Raw genomic sequence first — 27,791 nt, 5'->3', positions numbered from 1 at the left:
TCTTGTTTTGCGGGGGTGTTGGCGTCGCGGCGCGTCATCTTTGTCGGCATCGATTTCGCCCCCGGGTCTTCTTCCCAGTTCCTTTACAGTGTAACTCGGAGAACAAGTTGGGTGGGAGTGACGAAGCAGCTCTGATCTCGTTAGTCGCAGCTACTACCGCAAGGGCGGCTAGGTTAGTTGTTGGTGCTGGAGTGGCGAGGTGATAGACAGTTTGCAAACAATGGGTTTTTCCGATGGTGCTGGAAAATCTCCACCAACCCGACCGGTAGACACATTTTCGCGCGCGCCATGCCGTCTCCCAAGGCCTTCAGTGGGTTAGTTGGTGGCCGGGAGCAGGTTTGAAAAGCAAATTTTCATCAAACTTTAATTAAATCGATATCATTACCGGTTTGATGGGTTCGGTTTTTGTGTGGGGCCGTGGTGAGGGGGGAGGAGGAATTGGGGGAAGGGTTGAGAAGTTTTCCTATAAAGGAGATTTTACTGTTCCAGGAATGGGAGGCTTTATTGGATACCGGCTCTTTTGTTTTAAATTGCGAAAAGCTTTTATGGAAAATCAATTTTATCCGCTTGGTAGCAGACTAGTTGAAAAAAATGATTCAATAAGCAAGATTTCTAAATTTATAATCTTCATAAAAATTGTAAACAACAAATTCCAAAAAATTGTAAATTTGCAAAAAATCAAACAAAATTTGTACTATTAGTTGTATTAGATAAAACTTAAAGAGTCTAAAGCAAATTGAAGCAAATTGATGTTTAATTTATAAATATTGTATTCAATATTTATACTTTTTCATTTCTAAAAAAAAAATTGGAGATATTTTATAGATTCATCAAATTAAGTATTTTTTTTTTATTTTCCCATAGCTAATTTTAACTAAATCAAGTGATGTAGCCATTAACACTTGGATTGCAATTCAAGAATTAGAAGTTTGATATAATTTAGGTTGTTTTTTGTTGGATTTTTTTTTATTTTTTTTATAATTCCTGAAAAAACTGTAAAAACATGGTAATTTTAATTCAAGGATAGATTTCTTGGTAGAAAAACTGTAAAATTGCCTTCAAAAAATGTTTTCATTCACGTATTTTTATAGTGCAATTACAGTTTCAACCATAAATTGAAGAGAGTATTTCTAGAATAAATTTTTAGTAAATCTATTTTTGCAGAGGAAACCTATAGCAGTTCTAGAGCAAACATTATATGTACCTCTTAAAAAGTATTAATTTTGTATATTTTATTGTTTAATTTTACCTTTCTACTCACTCATTGAGCTAGAAATAAAACGATTTGTTTGATGTTATTGATTGATCAAATTATTTCGCATTAAATGTGACTAGGTTTATCAGAATAAAAAATTAACGATAAAGTTTCAAAAACAACAAATCTGACGGAAAAAAAGTTGAAAAGTTGATATATTTCAACGATATAGACAAGTGTTAAATTGCCAAAAGGGCCAAACATTGAATATTACGCCCTTTTAAAATGTTAGTCTTGATTTAAAATTTTTGAAAATATTGTTTTCGAAAAGATAGGAACATTTTACAAATGTTTCATATATTAACATTGAAAATCGGACCATTACTTGCTGAGATATCGACAAAAAAAATGGTGGGCTGTTTGGGTGAGACTTAGAAAACATCAATTTTCCTGTTTTTAAACCTTTGCATTGCAATATCTCAGCAACTAAAGGTCGTATCAACAAAGTCCCAAGAAGCAAAATATAGAGAACTTTCTTAGCTTTTCAAAAATATTTTTTTCAAAAGTGTGCAAACATGTGCACTAATTTAAAAAAATGGAAAACTGCGACTATTTTCAAAAAAGTCACCTAAATATGAATTTAACTTGAAAACGGTGCACTTTATCAAAATTTTACTAAAGTACTTTTTGATTGCAAATTTGATTTTACAAAGAAAAATAAAGTTGAAAATTTTTTGCGACCAATATTTCGATTTTTTGAAAAAATCAGTATTGATTCAAAAATTCATAACTAGCTCAAAGATTTTTTGCACAACCTGGAAATTTCTGAAAAGTTGGCATTTTATGTCCTCTAAAACATATCAAAAAATAAAAAAATTAAAAATAGTGTTATTTTGCAAATCAAGTTTTAGTGATAAAAAGTTAAATAAAAAAATCACCAAATCTTTTATACAGTGTATCATTTTTTTTTTCAGTGTAGTCCATATCCATACCTACAACTTTGCCGAAGACACCAAATCGATCAAAAAATTCCTTCAAAAGATACAGATTTTTGAATTTTCATACATCATTTTTGTATGGACAGCTGCCAAATTTGTATGAAAATTTATATGGACAAACTAATGATGCAAAATGGCTTCTTTGGACATACCGAAGGCACCAACAAAGTTTCAGCCGGATTAAAAAATACAAAAATTAAAATTTAAGAAAAAATACCAATTCCGTAGAGAACTGCTCATAGCTTTTGTATAAAAATGATCATTATGAGTATCCTTCTAATAAAAAATGCATGTAATTAATAATTTGGAAAGTTGGGAATTCAATAAACCGGGTAGTTATCCGAACTCAAAATAAAGATACTCTCGGCACATAAGTAACAGGACTTTAGTGAGCATAAAAATTGAAACATACCTCTATTTTTTTTTTTTCAAAATAAATAACTGGAATGAAAATGGTCAATGAGTTTCATACGTTTCATAAAAACAATCATATTTAGGAGGACAATAATATTAAGGATCGTATCAGTAAAAGAACTCACTCCATTTTTTTTTATATAAAATAAAAATGTGTTTAATTTAACTTTTATGATTTTCGTCTTCCAGATTTTCACTTTTTTTATTTTAAAAAATCATTAAAGACAGATTTAATAAAAATTTATTTAAGTTATTGTTGCCGCTTTAAAAACTTAGGGACACCTGATAAATTAACGTTAAGGGGTTTTCAGTAATTTACCTTTCAAAAAATATTTTCTCTGAATTCAAGTACAACCTCATAATTTGTTTAATTTGTTGAATTTAATCACTGGTTATACTGAAGGGTTTCTTGTTATAAAGCATATTCACCTAAATTAACACAATTATTTCGATCCAATGAATCGTGAATAATTATTTATAATTAGTGCTAATATTTTTTGGCGATTTCACGGAAGCCGAGTAATTCGTGAAATTTGCCCTTGGCCGTGAAATATAGTCAATACCGTGAAATGTCGTGAAATTCGAAAAATTACTAGAAAAATAGCTTCAAGGTGAATTAAAAATTAGTTTTTTGTGTTGAAGTAAACCACAAGACAAGCCTTTTGGAAGCAGTTTGCTATTTTACGTTAAAAGAAAATTTCGTTAAATTTTACAAAATCAACTCATATAAAAATTGAAAAAAATATTTTGTATCAGAGGGTATATATTTTGTATCTGGAACTATTGCTAATTAATAAAGTAACTTTCTTGTTACACTTAAATTATAAAACAAAACATTTTTGCTTTCACAAGCAGCAGTTGTGCCGTGAAAAATCACCAGCTCTATTCATAATCAAACAATATTTTAGTTTTCTTAAAACTCTTTCATACATTTTTTTGAAAGCTACATAAGTTTGCTATTTCTTTTACCCAAAGAATTCAAAAACTGTTTATTTCTTCTAAGTAATTCTTTTTAATTCAAAACCAGCTTTGAGCAAATTGTTTCCCAAATCTACCCTACCAAAACCAATTTGAACACATTGTGCATACTTTGTACATGCCATAAAGCGTTCCATCATTCCGCAGACACCAGCATGTTTCCCACTCCTCACCAACGCATATCTTCGACAATGTCGCGCGATTCGCGAGGTTTTTTCTCGTTCCATCATGTCGTGAAAAAAACCCAGCTCAACTTTATCAGTCGTCCAATATGTTACAACAAGCGGAAATGGTTCGTCCCTTCCGCTCCATCCTTTCGTCTGTTAACCCATTTCTGGTGATATCACGCGTGTGCTTATCTAACCCTCCCTCGCGATTCCTCCTCGAACAAAGGCTCTCTGGCGTGTCCTTCCACGTGGCCGCGCTGTCTACGTGCTTTCGCATTTTTCTCACAATCATCCAGTGGCACCACCACCCCCTAAAGGGAGCCAGGGATGATGGTTCGCTGAAGCAGCACGCCACCGCCGCCGCCGAGGAGAGCAACCACTTTACACATCGTATTAACATAAATGATTCATAATTTAATATAAGCGTCGAACGGTGGCCGCACGGTGAGATGGGAGGGGGTTTGAGTCGACTAAGGTGGTCAAAATTGTTTTTTTAGTTGCGGAGCTATATGAATATTTATAAATATATGAATACCTACATAGATTCATTAGAATCTCTTTTTTGAAAAATCTTTCAGTAATTCTTCAAAAAATACCAAATATCAGCAACCTTAATTTTGACCACCCTCAACCCATCAACCACTTGGCACAGTGTGCCTCGCCACACGGATAGAAATCCTGTCCGAAAAATCGTAAACAAATTGTTTTAAAATCGATAACATCGATTGTTTTCAATTTCGTTTACAATGTTTTCAAAAATGAAAACATTCTAATCGATTTCGAAAACTTTTGTGTTCGAAAACGAAATTTTTCCGTCACCCTTTACGAAGCGTAACAACTGTCAAAACGCAGCCTAAAACAAAACGTCAACCAAAAGATGACAGTTTGTTTGTGCCGTTCGCGCAAAGTTTTTTTTTCTGGTTTTGGTGGAAGAAAATCTTTGCTGCCCAAGTGTCCAGCTGTAAACACAGCCAACAAAGGCGTTCCGGGTCGAACATAAAAGTGCTTTCCGAAGTGGCGAAATCACCTGTCCGGGAAAAGTGTAAGGTCGATCCGCACCGCCAGCGTCGATTCTGGCAAAAGTGAGTGAAAGTGTAGTTGCCAACGGCCACCTCGGAGACGGAGAGCAATGATGAATGCATCGCCGGAACCTCCTCATCCTCCTGCTCCACGACCGCCGAGAAAGAAGATGTCCAGCGGGAGTAAATCATCAACGAGCTTCCGTGCTTCCGTTGTCCTCAAGTCTTCTAACATAGGAGGGTAGGTTCTGGTGATGCAATCACTGCGCCTTGTCGAGGGTGTCCGTTGGCAACGATTCCGTCTTTCATTCCAGAACTGAACCTGTACTGGTCCTTTCGAGCGTTTCTTTCAGAACCGACGCTGGCGATGCGGATCAAGACTTCTCCCGGACAGGGGATTTCGCCAGTTCCGGAAGCACTTTTAAGCCAGGTACCGCAACGACTTTGTTGGTGGTGTTTGCAGCTGAACACATGGGCAGCCTCCTCCTCCTCCTCCTCCTCCTCCTCCTCCTCCTCCTCCTCCTCCTCCTCCTCCTCCTCCTCCTCCTCCTCCTCCTCCTCCTCCTCCTCCTCCTCCTCCTCCTCCTCCTCCTCCTCCTCCTCCTCCTCCTCCTCCTCCTCCTCCTCCTGTGCAGCGGAAAATCATCAGGGAGCTGAAGGGGCCACTTTCTCTATGCGAAGAGTTGAAGAAAGTAGTCAGCACTAGGCTGGCCACACATCTGATGCAGGTACGTCCTTCGTAAAAATTATAATGAAAAAATCTCCCAACATTCCCAATTCGCATTCCGCAACAGGCAGCGACGCCAACATCTTCACCAGATCTGCAGCCAATTCGAATGGAACCACGGCAACGAGAAAGCGACCCGGACGCATCTACCGAACTCGAGCTCCGTCGGCATCCTGGAGGCGATTTCAGTCAAGCCCCTCCACACACACACAGCCCATCTACACACATTTTGTTACACCCTACCACTACAAAACTATAATCTAACATTCTTCAATTCTACAATTGTAATTTCAAAAATTCTATAATTCCAAAACCCTAAAATTCAAAAAAAAAACTGAAAATCTTATGAAATTCTATAATTCTAGATGTCTAAAGTTCTGAAATTTCTAGAATTCTAAACTTGCAAAATTTTCAATTCAATTCTAAACTTCTAATTTTTGGAAACTTAAAACGCTCAAATTTTCAAAACCAAAAAATTAAAAATTCTGGAATTTTTAAGTTTTAAATTTTTTATGTTTTAATTTTTTTAATTTTTCTAAAACTTCTAATTCTAAACTTCCGAAATTCTTAACTTGCAATATTCTTAAATTATAGAATTAAAAGTTCTTAATTTTGAAATTTCTACATTTTCTATGGGTCTTGAATCCTTAAATTAGGAACTAATACAATTCTATAATTCTTGCTATAATTCCAAATTTCTAAAATTATACAACAGCGACACTCTCATAACCTAAAAATCTAGAATTCTCAAAATACATGGTTTTTAAATTCTACATTTAGAATTCTAGAATGTTAGAATTTAAAAACATTTAAACTTTATGAAAAAACTTCCAAAATTTTAAGATCTAAAATATTAAATTCCTAAAGTCTAAAATTCTGATCTTCTAAAATTCTGATTTTTTTTAATAACTAAAATTGAAAAAAAAAAACTGAAATATGTAAAGTGTAGCGTAATACAACAAAATCTAAAATTATAATGTTGTTAAATTCCAATTAAATAAAAAAAAAATCTGAAATTTTGAAACCTTTTTTTTCTGAGGTTTTCTTAATTTCTTTTTTTATACAATTCTAAAATTTCTAAAAAATAAAAATTCAAAAACACTATAATTCTCGACTTCATAAACTCTAAAAATTTACAATTTTAAAATTCTTATAATCTAAAATTAAAAAAATAAATGTTGAATTTCTAAAATTCGAAAAAACTAGAATTCTGAACATCAAAAATTCTAAAATTCTAAAATTTAGAATTTTCTAAAATTCTAAAATTCTAAAATTCTAAAATTCTAAAATTCTAAAATTCTAAAATTCTAAAATTCTAAAATTCTAAAATTCTAAAATTCTAAAATTCTAAAATTCTAAAATTCTAAAATTCTAAAATTCTAAAATTCTTAAATTCTAAAATTCTAAAATTCTAAATTCTAAAATTCTAAAATTCTAAAATTCTAAAATTCTAAAATTCTAAAATTCTAAAATTCTAAAATCCTAAAATTCTAAAATTCTAAAATTCTAAAATTCTAAAATTCTAAAATTCTAAAATTCTAAAATTCTAAAATTCTAAAATTCTTAAATTCTTAAATTCTTAAATTCTTAAATTCTTAAATTCTTAAATTCTTAAATTCTTAAATTCTAAAATTCTAAAATTCTAAAATTCTAAAATTCTAAAATTAAAAATACCCAAATTCTCAAATTCTCAAATTCCCAAATTCCTAAATTTCTAAATTCCCAAATTCTTAAATTCCAAAATTCTTAAATTCCCAAATTCTTAAATTCCCAAATTCCCAAATTCTTAAATTCCCAAATTCCCATATTCCCAAATTAACAAATTCACAAGCAAATTCATTTATTCCCAAATTTCCCATTTCCCGAATTCTCAAATTCTTAAATTCCCAAATTCCAAAATTTCCAAATTCCCAAATTCACAAATTCCCAAATTCCGTAATTCTAAATTTCCCAAAATTCCCAAATTCTTAAATTTCCAACTTCCCAAATTAACAAATTCACTAATTCCCAGATTCTCCAATTCCCAAATTTTCAAATTCCCAAATTCTTAAATTCCCAGATTTCCAAATTCCCAAATTTCCAAATTCCCAAATTCCCAAATTAACAAATTCTTAAATTCCCAAATTCCAAAATTAACAAATCCCCAAATTCCCCGATTCCCAAATTCCTAAATTCCCCAATTCCCAAATTCCCCAATTCCCAAATTCCTGAATTCCTTAATTTTCAAATTCCTAAATTCCCAAATTCCCAAATTTCTAAATTCCTAAATTCTCAAATTCTTAAATTCTCAGATTCCCAGATTCCCAATTCCTTAAATTCCCAAATTGCCAAATTCAAAATTCTTAAATTCTGAATTCCCAAATTCCCAAATTCACAAATTCCCAAATTCCCAACTTCCCAAATTAACAAATTCACTAATTCCCAAATTCTCCAATTCCCAAATTTTCAAATTCCCAAATTCTTAAATTCCCAGATTTCCAAATTCCCAAATTTCCAAATTCCCAAATTCACAAATTCTTAAATTCCCAAATTCCAAAATTAACAAATCCCCAAATTCCCCAATTCCTAAATTCCCAAATTCCTGAATTCCAAATTCCTGAATTCTCAAATTCCTTAATTCCCAAATTCCCTAATTTCTATATGGGTAATTCTCTACCAACTCACACGAAATCGGGAAAAGTTGCCCCGACCCCTCTTCGATTTGCGTGAAACTTTGTCCTAAGGGGTAACTTTTGTCCCTGATCACGAATCCGAGGTCCGTTTTTTGATATCTCGTGACGGAGGGGCGGTACGACCCCTTCCATTTTTGAACATGCGAAAAAAGAGGTGTTTTTCAATAATTTGCAGCCTGAAACGGTGATGAGATAGAAATTTGGTGTCAAAGGGACTTTTATGTAAAATTAGACGCCCGATTTGATGGCGTACTCAGAATTCCGAAGAAACGTATTTTTCATCGAAAAAAACACTAAAAAAGTTTTAAAAATTCTCCCATTTTCCGTTACTCGACTGTAAAAATTTTTGGAACATGTCATTTTATGGGAAATTTAATGTACTTTTCGAATCTACATTGTCCCAGAAGGGTCATTTTTTCATTTAGAACAAAATTTTTCATTTTAAAATTTCGTGTTTTTTCTAACTTTGCAGGGTTATTTTTTAGAGTGTAACAATGTTCTACAAAGTTGTAGAACAGACAGTTTCAAAAATTTTGATATATAGACATAAGGGGTTTGCTTATAAACATCACAAGTTATCGCGATTTTACGAAAAAAAGTTTTGAAAAAGTTACTTTTTGCGTTTCTCTTTGTTTCGTCGTCCGTGTCTGTCGCGGGTGACCATGAACGGCCATGATCGATGACGACCAACTTTTTTGAAACTTTTTTTCGTAAAATCGTGATAACTTGTGATGTTTGTAAGCAAACCCCTTATGTATATATATCAAAATTTTTGTAATTGTCTGCTCTACAACTTTGTAGAACACTGTTACACTCTAAAAATAACCCTGCAAAGTTAGAAAAACACGAAATTTTAAAATGAAAATTTTGTTCTAAATGAAAAATGACCCTTCTGGGACAATGTAGATTCGAAAGTACATTAAATTTCCCATAAAATGACATGTTCCAAAATTTTACAGTCGAGTAACGGAAAATGGGAGAATTTTCAACACTTTTTAGTGTTTTTCGATGAAAATACGTTTTCGGAATTCTGAGTACGCCATCAAATCGGGCGTCTAATTTTACATAAAAGTCCTTTGCCACCAAATTTCTATCTCATCACCGTTTCAGGCTGCAAATTATTGAAAAACACTCTTTTTCGCATGTGCAAAAATGGAAGGGGTCGTACCGCCCCTCCGTCACGAGATATCAAAAAATGGACCTCGGATTCGTGATCAGGGACAAAAGTTACCCCTTAGGACAAAGTTTCACGCAAATCGAAGAGGGGTCGGGGCAACTGCTGTGTGAGTTGGCGGAGAATTACCCATATTCTTAAATTCTCAAATTCCCAAATTCCCAATTTCTTATATTCCCAAATTCAAAAATTCATCAATTACTAAATTCCCGAATTCACAAATTCCCAAATTCCCAAATTCCTAAATTCTTAATTTCCCAAAAAACTCAAATTTCAAAATCCCAAATTCCCAAATTCACAGATTCCCAAATTCCCAAATTCTTAAATTCCCAAACTCCCAAATTCACAAAATCCCAAATTCTTTAATTCCCAAATTCCTAAATTCCTGAATTCCTAAATTCTTAAATTCCTAAATTCCTCAATTCCTGAATTCCTAAATTCCTAATTTCCTGAATTTCTAAATTCTTAAATTCCTAAATTCCCAAATTCCCAAATTCTAAAATTTTCAAATTCTCAAATTCCTTAAATCCCAAATTCCCAAATTCCTTAATTCTCAAATTCCTTAATTCTCAAATTCCAAAATTCCCAAATTCTTACATTCCCAAATTCTCTATTTCCTATGTTCCTAAATTCCTAAATTCCTGAATTCCTAAATTCCTAAATTCCTAAATTCCTAAATTTTTAAATTCCTTAATTCCTAAATTCCTAAATTCCAAATTCCTGAATTTCTTAATTTCTAAATTCCCAAATTCCCAAATCCCCAGATTCCCAAATTCACAAATTCCCAAATTCTCAAATTCCCAAATACTTAAATTCCCAAATTAACAAATTCACTAATTCCCAAATTCCACAATTCCCAAATTTTCAAATTCCCAAATTCTTAAATTCCCAAATTCTCAAATTCCCAAATTCTCAATTTTAAATCCCAAATTCACAAATTCTCAAATTTCTAAATTCCCAAATTCTTACAATCCCAAATTCACAAATTCACATTTTCCCAAATTCCCAAATTCTTAAATTCCCAAATTCCAAAATTATCAAATTCTTGAATTCCCAAATTCCTTAATTCCTAAATTCTCAAATTCCTAAATTCCTAAATTCCTAAATTCTCAAATTCCTTAATTCTTAAATTCCTAAATTCCAATTTCTTAAATTTCTAAATTCCCAAATTACCAAATTTTCAAATTTCCAAATTCCTAAATTCCTAAATTCCTAAATCCTCAAATTCCTGAATTCCCAAATTCCCAAATTCACAAATTCCCAAATTCTCAAATTCCCAAATTCGCAAATTCCTAAATTCCTAAATTCTCAAATTCCTAAATTCCCAAATCCCCAAATTCACAAATCCCCAAATTCTTCAATTCCCAAAATCCCAAATTCCCAAATTCTTAAATTCCTTAATTCCTAAATTCCTTAATTCCTAAATTCCTAAATTCCTAAATTCCTAAATTCCTAAATTCATAAATTCCTTAATTCCCAAATTCCCAAATTCCTTAATTCCTTAATTCCTAAATCTCAAAATCCCACATTATCAGGTTCTTGAATTCCTAAATTTTCTTATTTCGATATTCCCAAATCTCTAAAATAACATAATACCAAGTTCCTAAAATCACAAATTCCCTAATTTTGATTCGGGATTCCCAGATTCAGAAAATCCCATATTCCCAAAAACTCCACATTCTTCAATCCCCAGATCCCCATGTTTCCTGATTGTAAACTAATTTCTTGTATTCCCATATTCCAAACAAACACACACACACACACACACACACACACACACACACACACACACTCACACACACTCACACAAAGATTAGTTTGTTAATTAATGATGTATTTTTTGCCTCAATAAATAAAAAAACGAATCAACTGTTTTACTGAACCAAAAGAAATATCCAACGGTCAATTCAAAAACCAAAACCAACGGTCAATTCAAAAACCAATTAAACCGCCACCCTTCGTTTGGGATGGCTGCGTGCTTTTTGTTTTGAGCCAGGCGTACCCAATCGTCACGCTTCAGAATCGAGAACATTGTTGTCGATTTCAATGCAAATGTTACCGGACGACTGGTCGACAACATTACGAAACGAATTTTAGAGCAAATCGACAACAATGTTGTCGATTTCCCGGACAGGATTTCTATCCGTGCAGGCAGTTTATGGTCGCCGAATGCCACGTGAAGAGATCTGTTTCCACGCCAAGGAGGTCGCGGATGATAGTGATCCCTGCGCGTTTGTTTGCTCCGTGTGACCACCAACGCTGCTGAGCGGTTATGAGGAGGACGTGTCAGGCGGAGTGTTTTCCCGCCGTCAAAACACACCCCTATTGGCTCGGAGAGGGAGCAAGGTCTAATCAGGACAGATAAGGGTTTGGGGAAGAGAAGGTGGCTAAAAGCGGAGCGAGAGATCATTAATTCTGGAAACGCACCGAATTTGGTTATACATACGTGATAGGAAAGAGTGGGTCATGAATTGAGCGGGGGGAAATTTGGGTAACGTGTTCTAATTTATTAGAACCGAACCACTTCTGTTAATTTGTGATGATCGATTAACTTGGTTATCAGCATGATTCCGTATAGGTCCTACATGCTTTTTCTACATTTGTTTCTAAATTATTTCGTTTAACAAATAAATGATATTTTTTCTTTTACAATAGAAATATCGTTAAAACAATAAGTTTATGTAACAAGTAACAAGTTTATGTCATCCCCCTCCCTCCTTCAGTTAAAAATAGTTTCAAAAATTCTGTAACTCGATTGTAAAAATCTTGGGAAATGTATTTTAATAAAATTTCTATTCCAATAGTTTTAAATAAAAAATTATTGTTATTATATTATGTTTACCTGAAAATTTTATAAATTTTCAAACAAATGTTTTCATTTCCAAGTTTGAATGCTTTACACTTGATTATTTCTACCGATTTCTGTAGCTGAAAAATCGGTTAAGTTTAGATCGGTTAACCATTTCTCGTGTGAGTTTTCAAAAAAACCTAAAGAGCCACCGTGACCTCCGACACTAATGTTGGATTTTCTCCGAATCGTAACAAAATTTCATTTATTTTTAGTTTGGAACACTTGAAAGACGTGTAGATAAACAATCTTAAGCATTTTTGAAACAAGTTTTTCTTAAGTAGGTCGAATATCGAGGCAAAAAAGGCTTTGTTTACCATTGGCTCTTACGTCTTTTTGAAAACTAATCCGAGATTTGCCAAAATGAACAAAATTTTACGGAATATTCGTTGTACGATGAAAAACAAAGAACTGTGTAAGTTTTTAGCGAGTTCAATAATTTTCATTGTACCGAATATTGCTTTATGAATTCGGTAAAACAAATCTATGTCTGTTGAAGGATGTGTTTTAAGTTCACATAGCACTGTTTTTTCCTGTTAAATATCAAATTCATCATACTACATGACATTTTTTTGTGTTTTCGAAAAAAATTACTGCAGTTTCGAGTCTAAAGTTAAGCTTTTTTTTAAATAAAAACTTTACCATCATTACCGAAAACTACACGGTATAAAAACGTTTGATTGAACAAAATCTAAGTCGAAACTAACCAACTTTAAATGTTTTTTTTTTTAATAAACTTAATTAATATTCTTATTTATTTTGAATAAAAAATTGATTTTCTGGTAAATATAAATACTTACACATGATACATCCCAACTTTTTCTTAATGAACATTATTATTTTTAAATTTCTGAAAGATGAAGCAAAAAAATCCCTTCAAATAGTAAATCTATTCACTAAAAATCCTGACCGAAAGAGAATGGGTTTGGACTGGATTTCAGATAGGTTTTAGGAGTCCAGAGGTCCTGAGTTAGTTTTTAGCGCCATGAGTTTTTTAATCAAAAAAAAATATTTTTTTGCCTGTATAATTATCAAATTTCTTGTTATTGTTAGAAATGGGACCGGTAATTTGACGGAAAAATAAAATAAATTAGAAGATTGAAGATCTATTTAAATCTTTAATCTTCTATTTTATTATTATTTTTCCCTCAAATGACCCGACCATAAACAAGGAACAATCTTAATGACAAAATTATTAAATTGATCCACAAAGATTTCATTATTTCAAAAACTTTATGCAGAAAGCTGTGAATCCATGTTCAATGCCATGGTAAGTTTTTGTGATTTGGGTCGAGACTGTTGATTTAAAAATTAATAAAAACATTCTTGTCTAATATTTGTAAATTAATTCAAACCTAATTAAATTTTTTGATAAATTTATTCTGGAAAATTTTAAAAACTGTCGACACAATATGTGTTGGCAAAAATTTGTGATCCCAGGATTAGAACCTAAAATATAAAAAAAAATCAAGCTAATCTAAAATGCAGCAAAGAAGCAATCCTAATTCTAAATTCAAACCTCAAAAATTTTGAAATTTTCTCTAACACCGATCTGAAAAATCCCCATCGAATTCCGAAAATATTTTCGAGCATATTTTTGATTAAAAAAACGGTAGCACAACCGTAACACTGTGTAAAGCATTTTTTTTTTTAATTTAAAATGGAATTTATGAATTTAGGTTTGAAATTACAAGTTTTTTTTTTAATTGTTTGTCAAAACCGTTTGATGCTTGTATACCAATAATGAAGCATATCATCACCATCTTCCACATTGACTAAGAAATTTGTTCTACTGGAAATGCCTTTGCATCAAATGATGTTTTGGAATCCTGTTTCAATAACAATTAAAACATGAAATGCAGAAACTTATTCAAATCGTTCAAAGAATCCGAAAATTAAGTCTGCTTTCAACTTTGATATCACTTTCATTTAGATTCATTTTGAACATCGTGACACTTTTGAGAGCAATAAAATCATCAATATTTAAAATTCAATATTTTGAATAAAACAGATAGTAAACCTTTGAAAGCCTTTCGACCAAATTCATTATGATAATATACGAGGGTGACAAGGAAAATTGAAAATTTTGGAAAATCTTTAGACATACCCTCTGACTTGATACTTAAGGTGAACATAAGTAACTGCTAATTTTGAGCCTTATCGGTTAAGGTTTAAGGGTCGCTATTGATCGTTGAAGTTTGTATGGAAAAAAAATCAAAATTCCACCAAAGATTAAATGTTTTGGATCATTATCTAGTGTGAGATTCTGATGTAAAATTGTACGACAAACAACTTGGTTGAAGACTGCAAAACAATCCGAGTTAACTCATACGAGTTATCAGCGATTTAAAGAAAACGATTTTATATGAAAAGAATTTTTCAACCAACTTTAACGATATATGGCGATTGGTGACCCTTCAACCTCAAACGATTTCGCTTATTTTTGCCAAGGAATCGAATCAGGGGTATCCCTGAGGTCGTTTTTATTGTCACCCGATTATAAACTGCTCCGTTCGTATTCAATATATTTTTTTCAGGTCGTAATAAAAATCTACAAGATCATGGATCTTGTAAATATCACAGTTTTACTCAATTTGGCACATACACGCAGGTTTCATTTTAAAACAAAGATTGCTCACTGCTCTTTGAATGATTTCCACAAATATGGTTGTTTGGTTAATTCACTATCTTGGAAAAAAAAAGTAACAAGTTCTGTATTCTGGTAACATAAGGTCGTTGCAATTTTTTTAATTCTTGTCTCTTCCACTCGCCTTTAAAATTGGCATATTAAATCAGGAGACAATAAAAAACTAAAAACGTATAATATTTTTTTAAATTGAAGTCTAATGAATTGAAAACAGATTGAAGGCAATGCCCGGTGTTGATATTCATATTTTGCATGTTTGGAATAATTTAAAAATATTTGGATTTTTGAATTATTTTTTTGTTGCAAATAGAAAAATTAACAAATCGACGGTAACATTTCAAAAGGCATCATGTACATTTTGACACTTTCTGGGTTATTGCATATTCTGAAAGTACTCCTAATAAGCTACCTCTCCACCAAAAATGAGCAAAAGTTACTTCAATAAAGTCTGTTTAATAATGATTTTAAATAAAGTAACATAAACAAAATCTCTGCCATCAGCAGTCCCTGTTTATATAACCCTGTCAACCTGTCAAACAAAAGACTACATGTACCTCGTGACGAAAAAAAAGCATCATGAACAAAGCGCCATGTACATTCGGCGAAGAAAAACGAATCATAACAAAGCGCCCCCCTCAATGACAGCAGGGTGATATCGACGTTGGTGATTTCAAAAGGAGTTATGTTTGTTTTACTCAAATAAAATTACGGAAATGATGTTTTATTGAATTTGGATGATCAAGTATCAATAAAAGCAACGTTTTTCATCGTTTGTAATTATCAGAACATCTTATTTTGCTTTTATATTAAAATGGGAATTGAAAATGGATGCTCAACATTCAAATGCGTTTTTCTCAAAACGCATGGTTTGTACATGATGCTTTTTGAAATGTTGGCGTCGAAATCATGTTCATCCATTTAGTTGAAGTCAAAAGGCAATGGTTTGACTCCAGTTTACTTATTTGAATCACATTTCTCAGAACTATAATCAAACCAATATCATTATCTTAATGCCACCATCCCACTGAGTACCAACCAACCCACTGCGATAACTGGTTCCTGACTTCCAACAATCACTTTCCTCGAAGCACGTGAATAGCTCCATTATTCTCGATTGCATTGTTTATTCCCTCACTTCGAAACAACAACAACAATCCCACCAAACAAACCCAAAATAAAAAAACACCTCAAAGCCCGTTGCCATTTCCCCGAATTATCAATCCTCTTTGAAAAATAAAAAGAAAAAAACTGGGAAAAAATACACCAGCATAATTCAACACAACATCTCGTTATCGAAGCCCGAATCGGTCGGTCCTCATCGCGCTTGAGCTATGAATAATCCAATTTCAATTTTCGAGAAGACAGTGCCGGTCGCCCTCGGGAAAGAAGCGTACTCATCTCGATTGGGAAATCATCCCCCAATCGAAGCTGGCACAAAAATTGGTTGCGGGGGGAAAACAATATTCTTATTTCACCCACCCACACCGACACGCACACTCCAGAGTTCAGCAGTCGAAAATCAATACTTGATCTCGGTTGAGGGGGCCTGCCCTGCAGCTCATCAATCCCGAAGCCTTGCTTGAACTTCAAGCTCGAACAAGTGTCCGGCTTCATTTTCTTGCATAATTAAACTTGAATGAGTTTCACTACCGAAAAAATTACTACGTACTCTTGTACAGCTTCCACACAGCAGTCTTGCGCCCAATGATTGTGGCCCATAAATTTCAACCAAACTTTTTCTTTCGATTCCATTTTTTCCAGAACCCAGCCCGAACCAGCAGTAATTAAAACTGGCAGCCCGAAGGACCCCCAACCCAGCAGTGGTCTCGTGCAACGAGTAGCAGACACTGCGGAGTTCACAGGACAGGACGACGTTCCAGGAGTGAAGGCCGGAGGGCCAATGCAGTAAAAATAAAAATTTTGGCTCGAAACAAAACGGTTGGAACGTCGCAGGATTAAACGATTTTCGAAAGGGGGTTGAAGAAAAAAAAGTGTCTGTGAATGTGTGTGTGAAAAAGTGAGACACAAAAACGGCGAAATAGTGGCGTGTGGTGCAGTGCAACAGAAACTACAGAAACTCGATGCAGAGCATAAATGAAAATTAAGTGTAGTTCTGTGACGAGCAGACAGTGCCGACTTCGTCCTGCAGCACAGCTTGCAAACTGAAGGCAGAGTTCTAAAACGCCCTGCCCGAGTACGAAAAATCGCGCCGTGTAGAGTTTCGAGCGCTCACCAATACAGGTGAGCGCGCGCGCGCTCGTGCCGTGGAGACTTTCGTTCGTGCTCTCCACACGCTGTCCTGCGAGCTTCGGCTCGGTTCGGGTCGCACGCACACAGTCGAAAGCGGAGTTCGGGTGCAGCTCAAACAGCGAAGCCGATATATACGAGTGGGCTCGCGCGGCACCCTAGTTTAGTACAACTTTAGACGTTCGCGAAGGCAGACGTGTACGCGCAAAGAAACTTGAACGCGCGCGATCGTTTCGAACGAGTAGCCAAGCAAGAGAGGATAATAATTACGCGTTCAGAACGAACTCATAAATCGTGAAATCGGAAACCGACCCAAAAGGACTGCAAGAATTAAGTGCTGGGTTTGTGGAAAGGAAAAACGAGCCAAGAGTGAAGTTACTACGAGATTGGCGAAGATGAGATATTACATGACATAACAGCGAGCTGTTGGATGTTTCGCGCCAGTGTTCTTTAATTTGTTGTGAAAAGAAGAAGTGTGTGTGTGAGAGTGTTCCTCGACAAGCGCCTGAAAAATGGAATGAATTTATCTTAAATGATTGAAGCAGCCGATAGAAGCGAAGAACAAGTGGTTCAATTTCAAGCGCGTCGTACGGGACGAAGACCACGGTGGAAGTCACCGCGTGAAGATAGAGTTTATGAAAGCTGAAAAATGAGTCTAATTACGCGAAAGACCGAGCTGGTGGCGCTGCCGGCGTTGCTGCTGGTGCTGCTGCTCTCGGTTCAGGTCAACTACAGCCTGCAGTACGACTCGGCCGAGGCACGGTACTTCCCGTCCAACCCGGCCGTGCTGGACGCCGCAAATTTGCGGTACGATGCCCCGGACGACTGCAAGTACCGGGTCACGCCGGACGACGAGGTCGATCTGGTGTGCAATCTACGCACCGTCAACAGTGAATTCGACAACACGAACTTTAGTGTGATTCCCTCGGAACACACTGCCTCGCTGACCATCATGTGCAACGAGGCCATCATGGCCCGCAGCAAGCTGCAGCCCAAGTCGTTTGCCCATCTGATGCGCCTCAAGGCACTCTCACTCGAGTACTGCAAGATTGGCAAGTTTGGCAACGATGTCCTGTCCGGGCTCAGCGATCTGCGGAACTTTACCCTCCGCACGCACAACATCAACTGGCCTGAGCTGAACCTGGAAATCGATCCGGAAGTGTTTGTGCACAGCAAAAACCTCGAGCAGCTCGACCTCAGCATGAACAACATCTGGTCCCTGCCAGACCACCTGTTCTGCACGCTGAACAACCTCCGGTCGCTGAACATCAGCTCGAACCGCCTGCAGGACGTCAACGATTTGGGCTTCCGAGAGAAACCAATCGTCAAGGACGAGGCCACAACCCACAACGGAACCGCCCACATCTGCAACCTCGACCTGGAGGACCTGGACGTGTCCAAAAACCACTTCGTCCTCCTCCCCGCCAGTGGATTCGGCATGCTGAAACGCCTCAAGCTGCTCAAAATCCACGACAACGAGATCTCCATGGTCGGCGACAAGGCCCTCAACGGCCTCAAAGAGCTCCAAATCCTGGACCTCAGCTCCAACAAGATCGTCGCCCTCCCGACCGATCTCTTCAAGGACCCCGCCCAATCGATCCAGGAGATCTACCTCCAAAACAACTCCATCAGCGTCCTCTCCCCGGGACTCTTCTCCAAGCTCGAGCAACTCCAGGCCCTGGACCTGTCCCAGAACCAGCTGACCTCCGCCTGGGTCAACCGCGAGACCTTCTCCGGCCTCATCCGCCTGGTCCTGCTCAACCTGGAAAAGAACAAAATCACCAAACTCGAGTCGGAAATCTTCTCCGACCTGTACACCCTCCAGATCCTCAACCTGCGCCACAACCAACTGGAAATCATCGCCGCCGACACGTTCTCCCCGATGAACAACCTCCACACCCTCCTTCTCTCCCACAACAAAATCAAGTACCTCGACGCGTACTCGCTGAACGGCCTGTACGCCCTGTCGCTGCTCTCGCTGGACAACAACGACCTCAAGGGCGTCCACCCGGAGGCGTTCCGCAACTGCAGCTCGCTGCAGGACCTCAACCTGAACGGCAACGAGCTGACGCAGGTCCCCCTCGCACTGAAAGATATGCGACTGCTGCGAACGGTGGATCTCGGCGAGAATTCAATCACCGTGATTGAGGAGCCCGGCTTCCGCGGGATGAACAACCTGTACGGTCTGCGGCTGATTAGCAACAACATCGAGAACATTACGCGAAAGGCGTTCAAGGATCTGCCGAGCTTGCAGATTTTGAATTTGGCGAGAAACAAGATTCAGTTCATCGAGAAGGGCGCGTTTGAGCCGGCGTTCAGCGTGCAGGCCATCCGATTGGACGGCAATTTTCTGACCGATATTGAAGGCTTGTTTGGGGCGATGCCGAATCTGGTGTGGCTGAACATGTCGGACAACCGACTGAGTGAGTTTGATTACTCGCAGATTCCAGTGCACCTGCAGTGGTTGGATTTGCACAAGAACGAACTGACGACGCTGGGGAATCGCTTGGGGTTGGACAATCAGCTGTACCTGCAGACGCTGGACGCGAGCTTCAACCGGTTGACGAAGGTGACGCCCACGAGCATCCCGAACAGCATCGAGTTTCTGTTTCTGAACGATAACCAGATTTCGCACGTGGAGCCGCACTGCTTCATCCACAAGACGAACCTGACGCGGGTCGATCTGTACGCGAATCAGCTGATCGGGCTGGACATTAAGGCGCTGCGGTTGCAGCCGGTTCCGGAGGACAAGCAGCTGCCGGAGTTTTACATTGGCGGGAATCCGTTCGTGTGTGATTGCACCATCGATTGGCTGCAGAAGATTAATCACGTGACTTCGAGGCAGTATCCGACGATCAACGACATCGAGACGGTGTACTGCAAGTTGATGTACGATCGGGAGCGCGCGTTCATCTCGCTGATTGAGGCTGAACCGAAGCACTTTTTGTGCAGCTATACGACGCACTGTTTCGCGCTGTGCCATTGTTGTGAGTTTGACGCGTGTGATTGTGAGATGACGTGCCCGAACAAGTGCTCGTGCTATCATGACAATAGCTGGTCGACGAACATTGTGGAGTGCTCGGCTGCGGACTATACGGACATTCCGAACAATATCCCGATGGATACGACCGAGGTGTACATTGACGGGAATAATCTGGTGGAACTGTCGGGGCACAGTTTTATCGGCAGGAAGAATTTGAAGGCGTTGTACGCGAACCACTCGAACATTGAGATAATTTACAACACGACGTTTATTGGACTGAGAAGGTTGACGGTGTTGCATCTGGAGCACAACAACATTCAGAAACTGTACGGGAATGAGTTTAGTGCGTTGGAAAGTTTGCGTGAGTTGTACCTGCAGGGGAACAAGATCTCGTACATTGAAGACCACACGTTTTCGGAACTGCGGAAGTTGGAAGTGTTGCGTTTGGACGGGAATCGTATTAGTAGTTTTGAAGTGTGGCAGCTGGCGTCCAACCCTTATCTGGTGGAGATTACTCTGGCGAACAATATGTGGACCTGTGATTGTATGTTTTTGAACAAGTTGCGGGTGTATCTGCAGTCGAACCAGGAGAAGATAGTGGACGCTAGTGAAATTGGTTGCATCTACAACAACTCGACCAGTATTCTGAAGGAGAAGAACGGAACCAAGTGTACGTTCCGGGGTGAGGGAATGAGTTCGATCGTGCACACGCAAGAGATTGAAGATATGTTGCCGCTGTTGTTGGTGGCGACCTGTGCGTTTGTTGGGTTCTTTGGGCTGATCTTCGGAATGTTCTGCTACCGGAAGGAGCTGAAGGTGTGGGCTCACAGCAGCTGTTTCGGTTCGTTGTGCTACAAGAGTGGTACGTTCGTGAACGAGTTCGACAAGGATCGGCTGTACGACGCGTACATCATCAACTCGCTGCAGGACGAGCACTTTGTGAACCAGGTGCTGGCCTCGACGCTGGAGAACGACATTGGGTTCCGGTTGTGCATGCACTACCGTGACTTTAACATCAACACGTACATCGCCGATACGATTGTGGAGGCGGTTGAGAGTTCCAAGCGAGCGATTCTGGTGCTGTCGAAGAACTTCTTGTACAACGAGTGGACGCGATTTGAGTTCAAGGGTGCGATCCACGAGGTGCTCAAGCGACGCAGGAAGTTGGTCATCATCCTGTACGGAGATCTTCCGCAGCGTGATCTGGACGCTGATATGCGGTTGTACCTGCGCACCAACACCTGCATCGAGTGGGACGACAAGAAGTTCTGGCAGAAGCTGCGGATCGCGTTGCCACACGTCAAGAAGAGCAACTGCCTGAACAAGCGTTCGGCGATCAACATCTACGCAACGGCCAACGAGTACAACACTGCGGCAGGTCGACCCCGGTTGGTGGGCCCCGGCAACGCCGGAACCCTTCCAGCCCCGGGCCACGCCCGGCACGAGAGCCACAGCTACGCCACCATCGGCGGAAACTGTCCGAGAAACTGTGATAACTATGATACGGTTAGTAATTGTAAATATAACACGACCCAGCACGAGCGCCGGCTGAACGACTTTAGCCGGAAGGCGGCCGATCGGCAGCACGAGTACGCGGTTCCTTCCAACTGTTTGCTGGACACGACGCACGAGACGTACAACACCAGCTGCGAGCGGATCGCCGGCAACGAGACGTTCGAGTGCACCAGCAGCAGCAAGTACTCGACGTCCTCGCGGGGTTCGAGCGAGTGTTCGCACTCGATCAACGGGTTCCATCAGCAGCAGCAGACGGCCCCGAACGTCCTGTCCACCAACTTTATGGTCGGCGGCAAGGCCGGCGCCGTTGGTGGCGATCCCGCGGGCTTCAACACCACTACCAGTGCTTCTAACAATTTGAATAGTAATAGTAGTTACAACAATAGCAGTAGAAAGCCGAACAACTGCCCCGTGGTGGTGGACGGCGTCGGCAAAGGTGATAGGCCCTCCGTGGGCACCATGGGCGGCGACAAGAACAATTTCAATGATAGAAGACTGCCACAGGCCATGTGGGCATAACGATTACTTAAGTACAGGTTAGTTAATTATTTTTATCGTTGAATCGCGCACGCGATTAAGCCAAGCGCGCTCGCACTCACACACAAACGCTTCACCTACTGTCAGCTGTCACTTTCACACACAGAGAACAATAGCAACGACTTTTCTCTCTCTCTCTTTGCGCAACGCTTAAGCTCTTTCTCTCACCACAGTACACGCTCTCAAAAACTCACTCAGAATCGCAAAAACCAATAGGAGAGAAGCGAGAGCTGTCACACAGCTGACAGCTCGCGCAGTGCCTTTAGAACCAAATTACAAAACAAAGAAATGTCACATGTAAAAACACAGAGAATGCTTCCACCACACACACACACCACCCCCCAAGTTTAGAGAGCAGGAAAAGAAGATTAACAGTTACGACCGCTTAGTTGGGACGGTGAAATAAGACATTCTAAAGTGCAGGGTCGCTCTCTCTCTCGCTCTCACAGGGGGATCAAAAAGTAAAAAATAAAATCTCACAAATACAGAAAAATGCGTTCCCATGGTGAGGGTGATGGACTCTCGCAGAGGGAAGGCAAAGAATTCTAGTCACACACAAAAGAAGGTCTACAACGGTGGAGACGAAACGAAGCGAAGGAACTAATTCTAATCTCTTCAGAATCAATCTTCCATTACGGACTCGATGATTGAAAGCAGTTTCTTTTTTGTTCCAAATCACACACACATACTCACACACGTGAATCAAGCTTTGAAAAGAAGAATTGAATTCAAGAATGGAGAAAAGGTAATCTGATTTTTCACGCTTAAGCTCAGGCTCGATTTTAATCGCTGAAAATAGAGAGATTGAAAAATCTCTGCGCAGGTTGGACCACCCTATTCTTCTACGCTCGATCCAAGTTGGCTAATAGATCAAGAGCTGAGGCTTAAATTTCCCAACCAAAACGCGATTAATGGGGGCCAATTTGGATCTTCCTGCGTGGATTTTACCCCACTTTGCCCACGTGTGCAACCTTTTTTTAAAACCGCAGAACATCGCAATTCTTGGGAAGAAGTTCTTTTCTCTTCGAACAAAATAAGCCTCATCCTGTTGCTTGTAAAGTCTTTCGCGTTTTTTTTTCTTCTTATTTCATCCGCTTCGTTTCGGACCTCGAAACCGAGCTGAATGAAACGAAAAAGCCTTGTGTTAAGTGATTTGGTATGGAAATTTAATTGAAAACAAGTGAGAGAAAAGAGAGGTGAAATATTTTAATTTCGTTACACGTGCAGAACAGAACACACGCAAGCAAGAGAGAGAATAACAAATTTGAGCAAAACAATGAAGTAAAAAAACACGTTAAAACATGAGCACCGAAATAAAGAAGCAAATTAATGCAGCAAAGTAGAGAAAAACAAAAAAAAATACCCTCTAAAACAAAAGTCATAAATTGGTGCAGCCACACCGGAACTGAATTGATTTACATCACTCTTTTTTTCCCTCCGTGAACCGTGAAATAATCCAGCAACACTGAAACAAATTGGTTGATCGTTTCCAAAAAACCCTTTCTTTTTTTTACGTTCCATTAAATTAATCAGCAAAACAAGTGCAGTTGGAGCGCATTGGCTAATTGAAACACACTCACACCTACAAACAAAAAAAAAAACACATGAAAAGTTCCTCCATATTGGTGGAAGGTTAGGTTTCTTATTAAGAAGAAAAAAAAAAACAAGAAAAACACAAAAAAGATTCACAAAAAGAGATCGAATCGAATCGAAAGAAATGTACAATTTTGTTGCGTTAGTTTTTATTACCTCATTAAAGACACGAAGATAAGTGGCCAGCAAGTTGATTGAATAAACCTTAAAAGAGTCTTACGAATCTGTAAATATAGCGAACTTTTTAAACAATTCAGCAAAAAAAAACCACACACTTCTAGTACACAGTATCAAATTATGTAAATATAACGAAAGCAAGAATTTACGACTTAACTGCTAGCGAAAAAAACAACTACAAAACAGTAAACTACCAAACACTCACTCACACACACCAGTAAACACATTTGACTACTACTTACTACAAAGAAGGATACCAACTAAGCAAAAACCCACACTCACACACAGAAGATTACACAGTAAAAGAAAAGTGAACAAAATTACTCGCGCTCCATTAAAACTTGAGTTTAAGAAGTCTTAGAAGTGGTGAAACAAAACCCGAGAGTATTTGTTAAAATAGTCAGCATTTAAAAAGTAAGCAAGCAAAACAAAGCAAACAAACCTGTAAATACTCTGAAAAGAAGTTATGGAAAACCTAGCAGTTGAGAGAAGAAAAAAACGCGCCGCAGATGAATTGTAATTATTTTAGAAGTTAAGCCATCGGGCGCGCGCCAGTGAAATGAAGGAAGAAGATGATGAAGCGAAAAGGGTAAACAAATAGTCACCAAGCAAATTACTAAATTAATAAATAATAAAAACAACACACACACACAAAACAACTGAAAAATACAAAAGAATTTTAAGAAAGTATATGAGAGACAAAACTCGAAACAAATTACGACAAAATAAAAAGCTATAATTTATTTATGAAAAATTGAAAACCTTACCTGTTTGATTGTCTGCCTTTCTGAAAACTTCCGAAATAATCCTGTCTCAATTGTCTACGCTGATTTTGGTGGTTGATGGAGAATGTGTCTGCCTGTTGGTACTTCCACTTTGCTTTGATGGTCCACTTTGTCTGAAATTACCCTTCAAACCAGTTGGTTACCGTAAGTATTCTGGTAAGTTAAATAATATAAATTAATATTCAATGAATACGGAAAGCATTTAAAAAAAATAACAAGGATAAAAAACAAATTCAAATTCTGTTTTTTTTCCATAAGGCTGGTACAAATTTTATTTAATGTTTTTGTCTCTTGTTATTTCAATGTTTATATTTTTTTAAATTTTTCACCGCCTTTTGATTGCAATTTTTTGCTTTAAAAAATGATTTTTATAATAATTTTTATCTAGATTTTCGATATTTAAAAAAAATATTTTTTCGAAATATCATGCCTTATAAACGAGATTTTTACCATCACGCACTATGGCCCAAATTTTTATATTTGAAGTCATCCACAAAATATCGAAAAATTTAGAAAATGTTGAAATATTTATTTTGGAAATGCAATTTTAAGTAATAAAAAATAAAAATAAAATTGGATTTTGAACGTGTATCTTTTTTTTTGATAAGTCCTATTCATATCCTACAGCTCGAAAACACCAATTTTTTCAACCACTCTAATAACTTGTGATTAGACAAAGCACTAAAAATCTGAATGTAGTTTTCAAAATAGTAAAAAAGTGAATTGTGAAAGTCAAATTACGTGTAAAATAACAGAAATATTATGAAGATATGGATCACCAATTGTTATAAAACTTGGTAACAATTGATTACGCATCGTAATGTTTGGATAACCAAGTAGAGTTAAATATTGAAACGAAGTTTTCATTTTATTAAAAAAGTTACAAGTTGTAAAATACCCAAAACATTGTGTATTCGAAAATCTCTTATTTTTGACATCAAAATAAATTTTTAATCAAGGAAAAAATAAAAAAAAAATCATGAAACCCTTCCATGCCAAAATGTTGCGAATGAAACTTTCAGTTGTTAATGGATTTTTTTAAGGACCATTAAAAAATAATTTCGGAAATTTCGACTTTTGGGTCATAAATGATGAGGCTTGTAAGATCATGGTGAAATCTCTTATAAATTAGTAAAAATATTATGAGTAATCACTTGGGCATTACTCACTTTTCATAACTGTATAATAGTAGTTAATGAAACAAGTTGCAAAAAGAAGATTTTTTTTCAGCGCGAGTCGTACATGTAGTCGTACATGCACGAGTCGTACATCCCAGAATATGTATTTTTTTAATTTCGAGATTTTTTGATATGTTTTAGGGGATAAAAACTATTTTTTAAAAATCAAGACTAACATATTAAAAGGGCCAAACATTGAATATTACGCCCATTTAAAATGCTAGTCATGATTGAAAAAATTCAAAATATTGTTTTCGAAAAGATCGCAAAATTTCACTACTGTTTCATGTTTTAACATTGAAAATCCGACCATTAGTTGCTGAGATATCGACGTTAGAAAATTGTGGGTTGTTTTGATGAGACTTAGAAAACTTCAATTTTCCTGTTTCTTTTTCTTAAAGCGGTTCTATCTCAGCAACCCAAGCTCCAATCTTCAATGTCTCTTAGACAATTGTATAGCAAATTTTCTGAACTTAAAAAAATATTTTTAGAAATGGTCACTATTTTTAAAATCGAAAACTGCAAATATTTCGCTAAAATCAAACTTTCGGTGGCTATATCTTGAAAACGGAGCCCTTTATCAAAAAGTCTGTTAAGTGGTTTTCGATTGCAAATTCAATTTTGCATTAAAAATAACGTCAAATTTGTTTTTGCATGAAATTCTGATTTTTTCCAATTTTTTTTTTTCAAAAATTCATAACTTGGCGGCAGATTTTTTGACCATGTTTCTCTATGGCTCAAAAGTTGCGGATTTTTGTCCCCTAAAACATATCGAAAATCTCGAAAATCAAAAAAATACGTATTTTGGGAAATTTAGTATCAGTGAAAAAAAAAGTTGATTAAAAAATCTGCAATTTTTTTTCGTGTACTACTATTTTTTCTCAATAGTCCTCAACATTACCTACAACTTTGCTGAAGACACCAAATTGATCAGAAAAATCACTCGAAAGTTACAGCTGTTTGAGTATTTACATACCATTTTTGTATGGACAGCAGACAAAATTGTATGGAGACTTGTATGGGTGAACCAATGACGCAAAATAGCTTCTTTGGTCATAGGGAAGGCCCTCACAAAGTTTGTGCCAAAGAAAAAAATACAAAAAAATATAGAATTGAAAAAAAATGATGCAATTCGAATGTCTATACCGTGGATACTACAAAAATCCATAACAAACGATTTGTTTTGCTAAACCTCCAATCGTTCATCAAATCAAACCCACCTCAACAAAACCCATTCACCCATTGTAAACCAGAACTTCGTTCAACTCTTGCACAAAATCGCCATTGGTCAGCACAATTTCATCCGCAAACCGGAAATTCTGCTCAAACACAGATTGATGGATTAGATAAATAGAACATCGGATCGACCTGTGGCCAGCGACCGTTCCTGGGTGCAAAACGGGTCATAATTACACCTCATTCGAAAGCGCAAAACCCAACCCCAAGTTCATCACCGCGAGGCCACGCGGCCTAATTGGACGTGATGGATCAGCTAGTCCGAGGTGAGGCGGAAGATTCGCATACTTTAGCGCGATTAACGACTTAAACGAAATAATTGGAATAGCACCTCGTCGTCGTCGTTCAAGGAAGGGTCCTCCAGCCATTAATTCATCACAAATGAGGCAATCCCGAGAAGGTTGCAAACGAAAAAAAAGAGGTTCTGGGCAGGCAAGACAAAATCGATATCGTCTTTCAGTTGGGGGGAGCAAAAAAAAAACCCTTCAAGTCGAGTTAGTCCAGACGACTAAAACAAGACAAAAAAGTGGTGAGAAGGGGGGTTGGGCGGACTAAAACATGTGTCCGATAGATTAATTAAAGGTGATTAAAAGCACATTATTCAAGTTTAGCGTGTGCTTTCTGACCAGGTTTTTTTTCATTTTTGCGCTGTGAAAAAGGGGGAAATAGCGAACCGAAAAAAAACTTAAGAAACTCGAGAA

At 37.3% G+C, this 27,791-nt stretch overlaps 1 protein-coding gene across 1 annotated transcript in view; it reads left to right on the top strand.

The window, feature by feature from the left end:
- The window catches only part of LOC6052535 (toll-like receptor 6), a 171,737-nt gene extending 147,549 nt beyond the window's left edge, over positions 1-24,188 (top strand). Inside the window, exon 4 of the mRNA XM_038251501.1 lies at positions 16,601-24,188. Coding sequence (XP_038107429.1) covers positions 17,736-22,103 — 4,368 coding nt within the window. The 5' untranslated portion in view covers positions 16,601-17,735 and the 3' untranslated portion in view covers positions 22,104-24,188. The remainder of the gene's footprint in view (positions 1-16,600) is intronic.
- The last annotated feature ends 3,603 nt before the right edge of the window (positions 24,189-27,791 follow it).

Source organism: Culex quinquefasciatus, chromosome 2, assembly GCF_015732765.1.
Source record: "Culex quinquefasciatus strain JHB chromosome 2, VPISU_Cqui_1.0_pri_paternal, whole genome shotgun sequence".
In the NCBI taxonomy this organism is placed as follows: Eukaryota; Metazoa; Arthropoda; class Insecta; order Diptera; family Culicidae; genus Culex; species Culex quinquefasciatus.
This window is presented reverse-complemented; position numbering and strand designations above follow the sequence as displayed.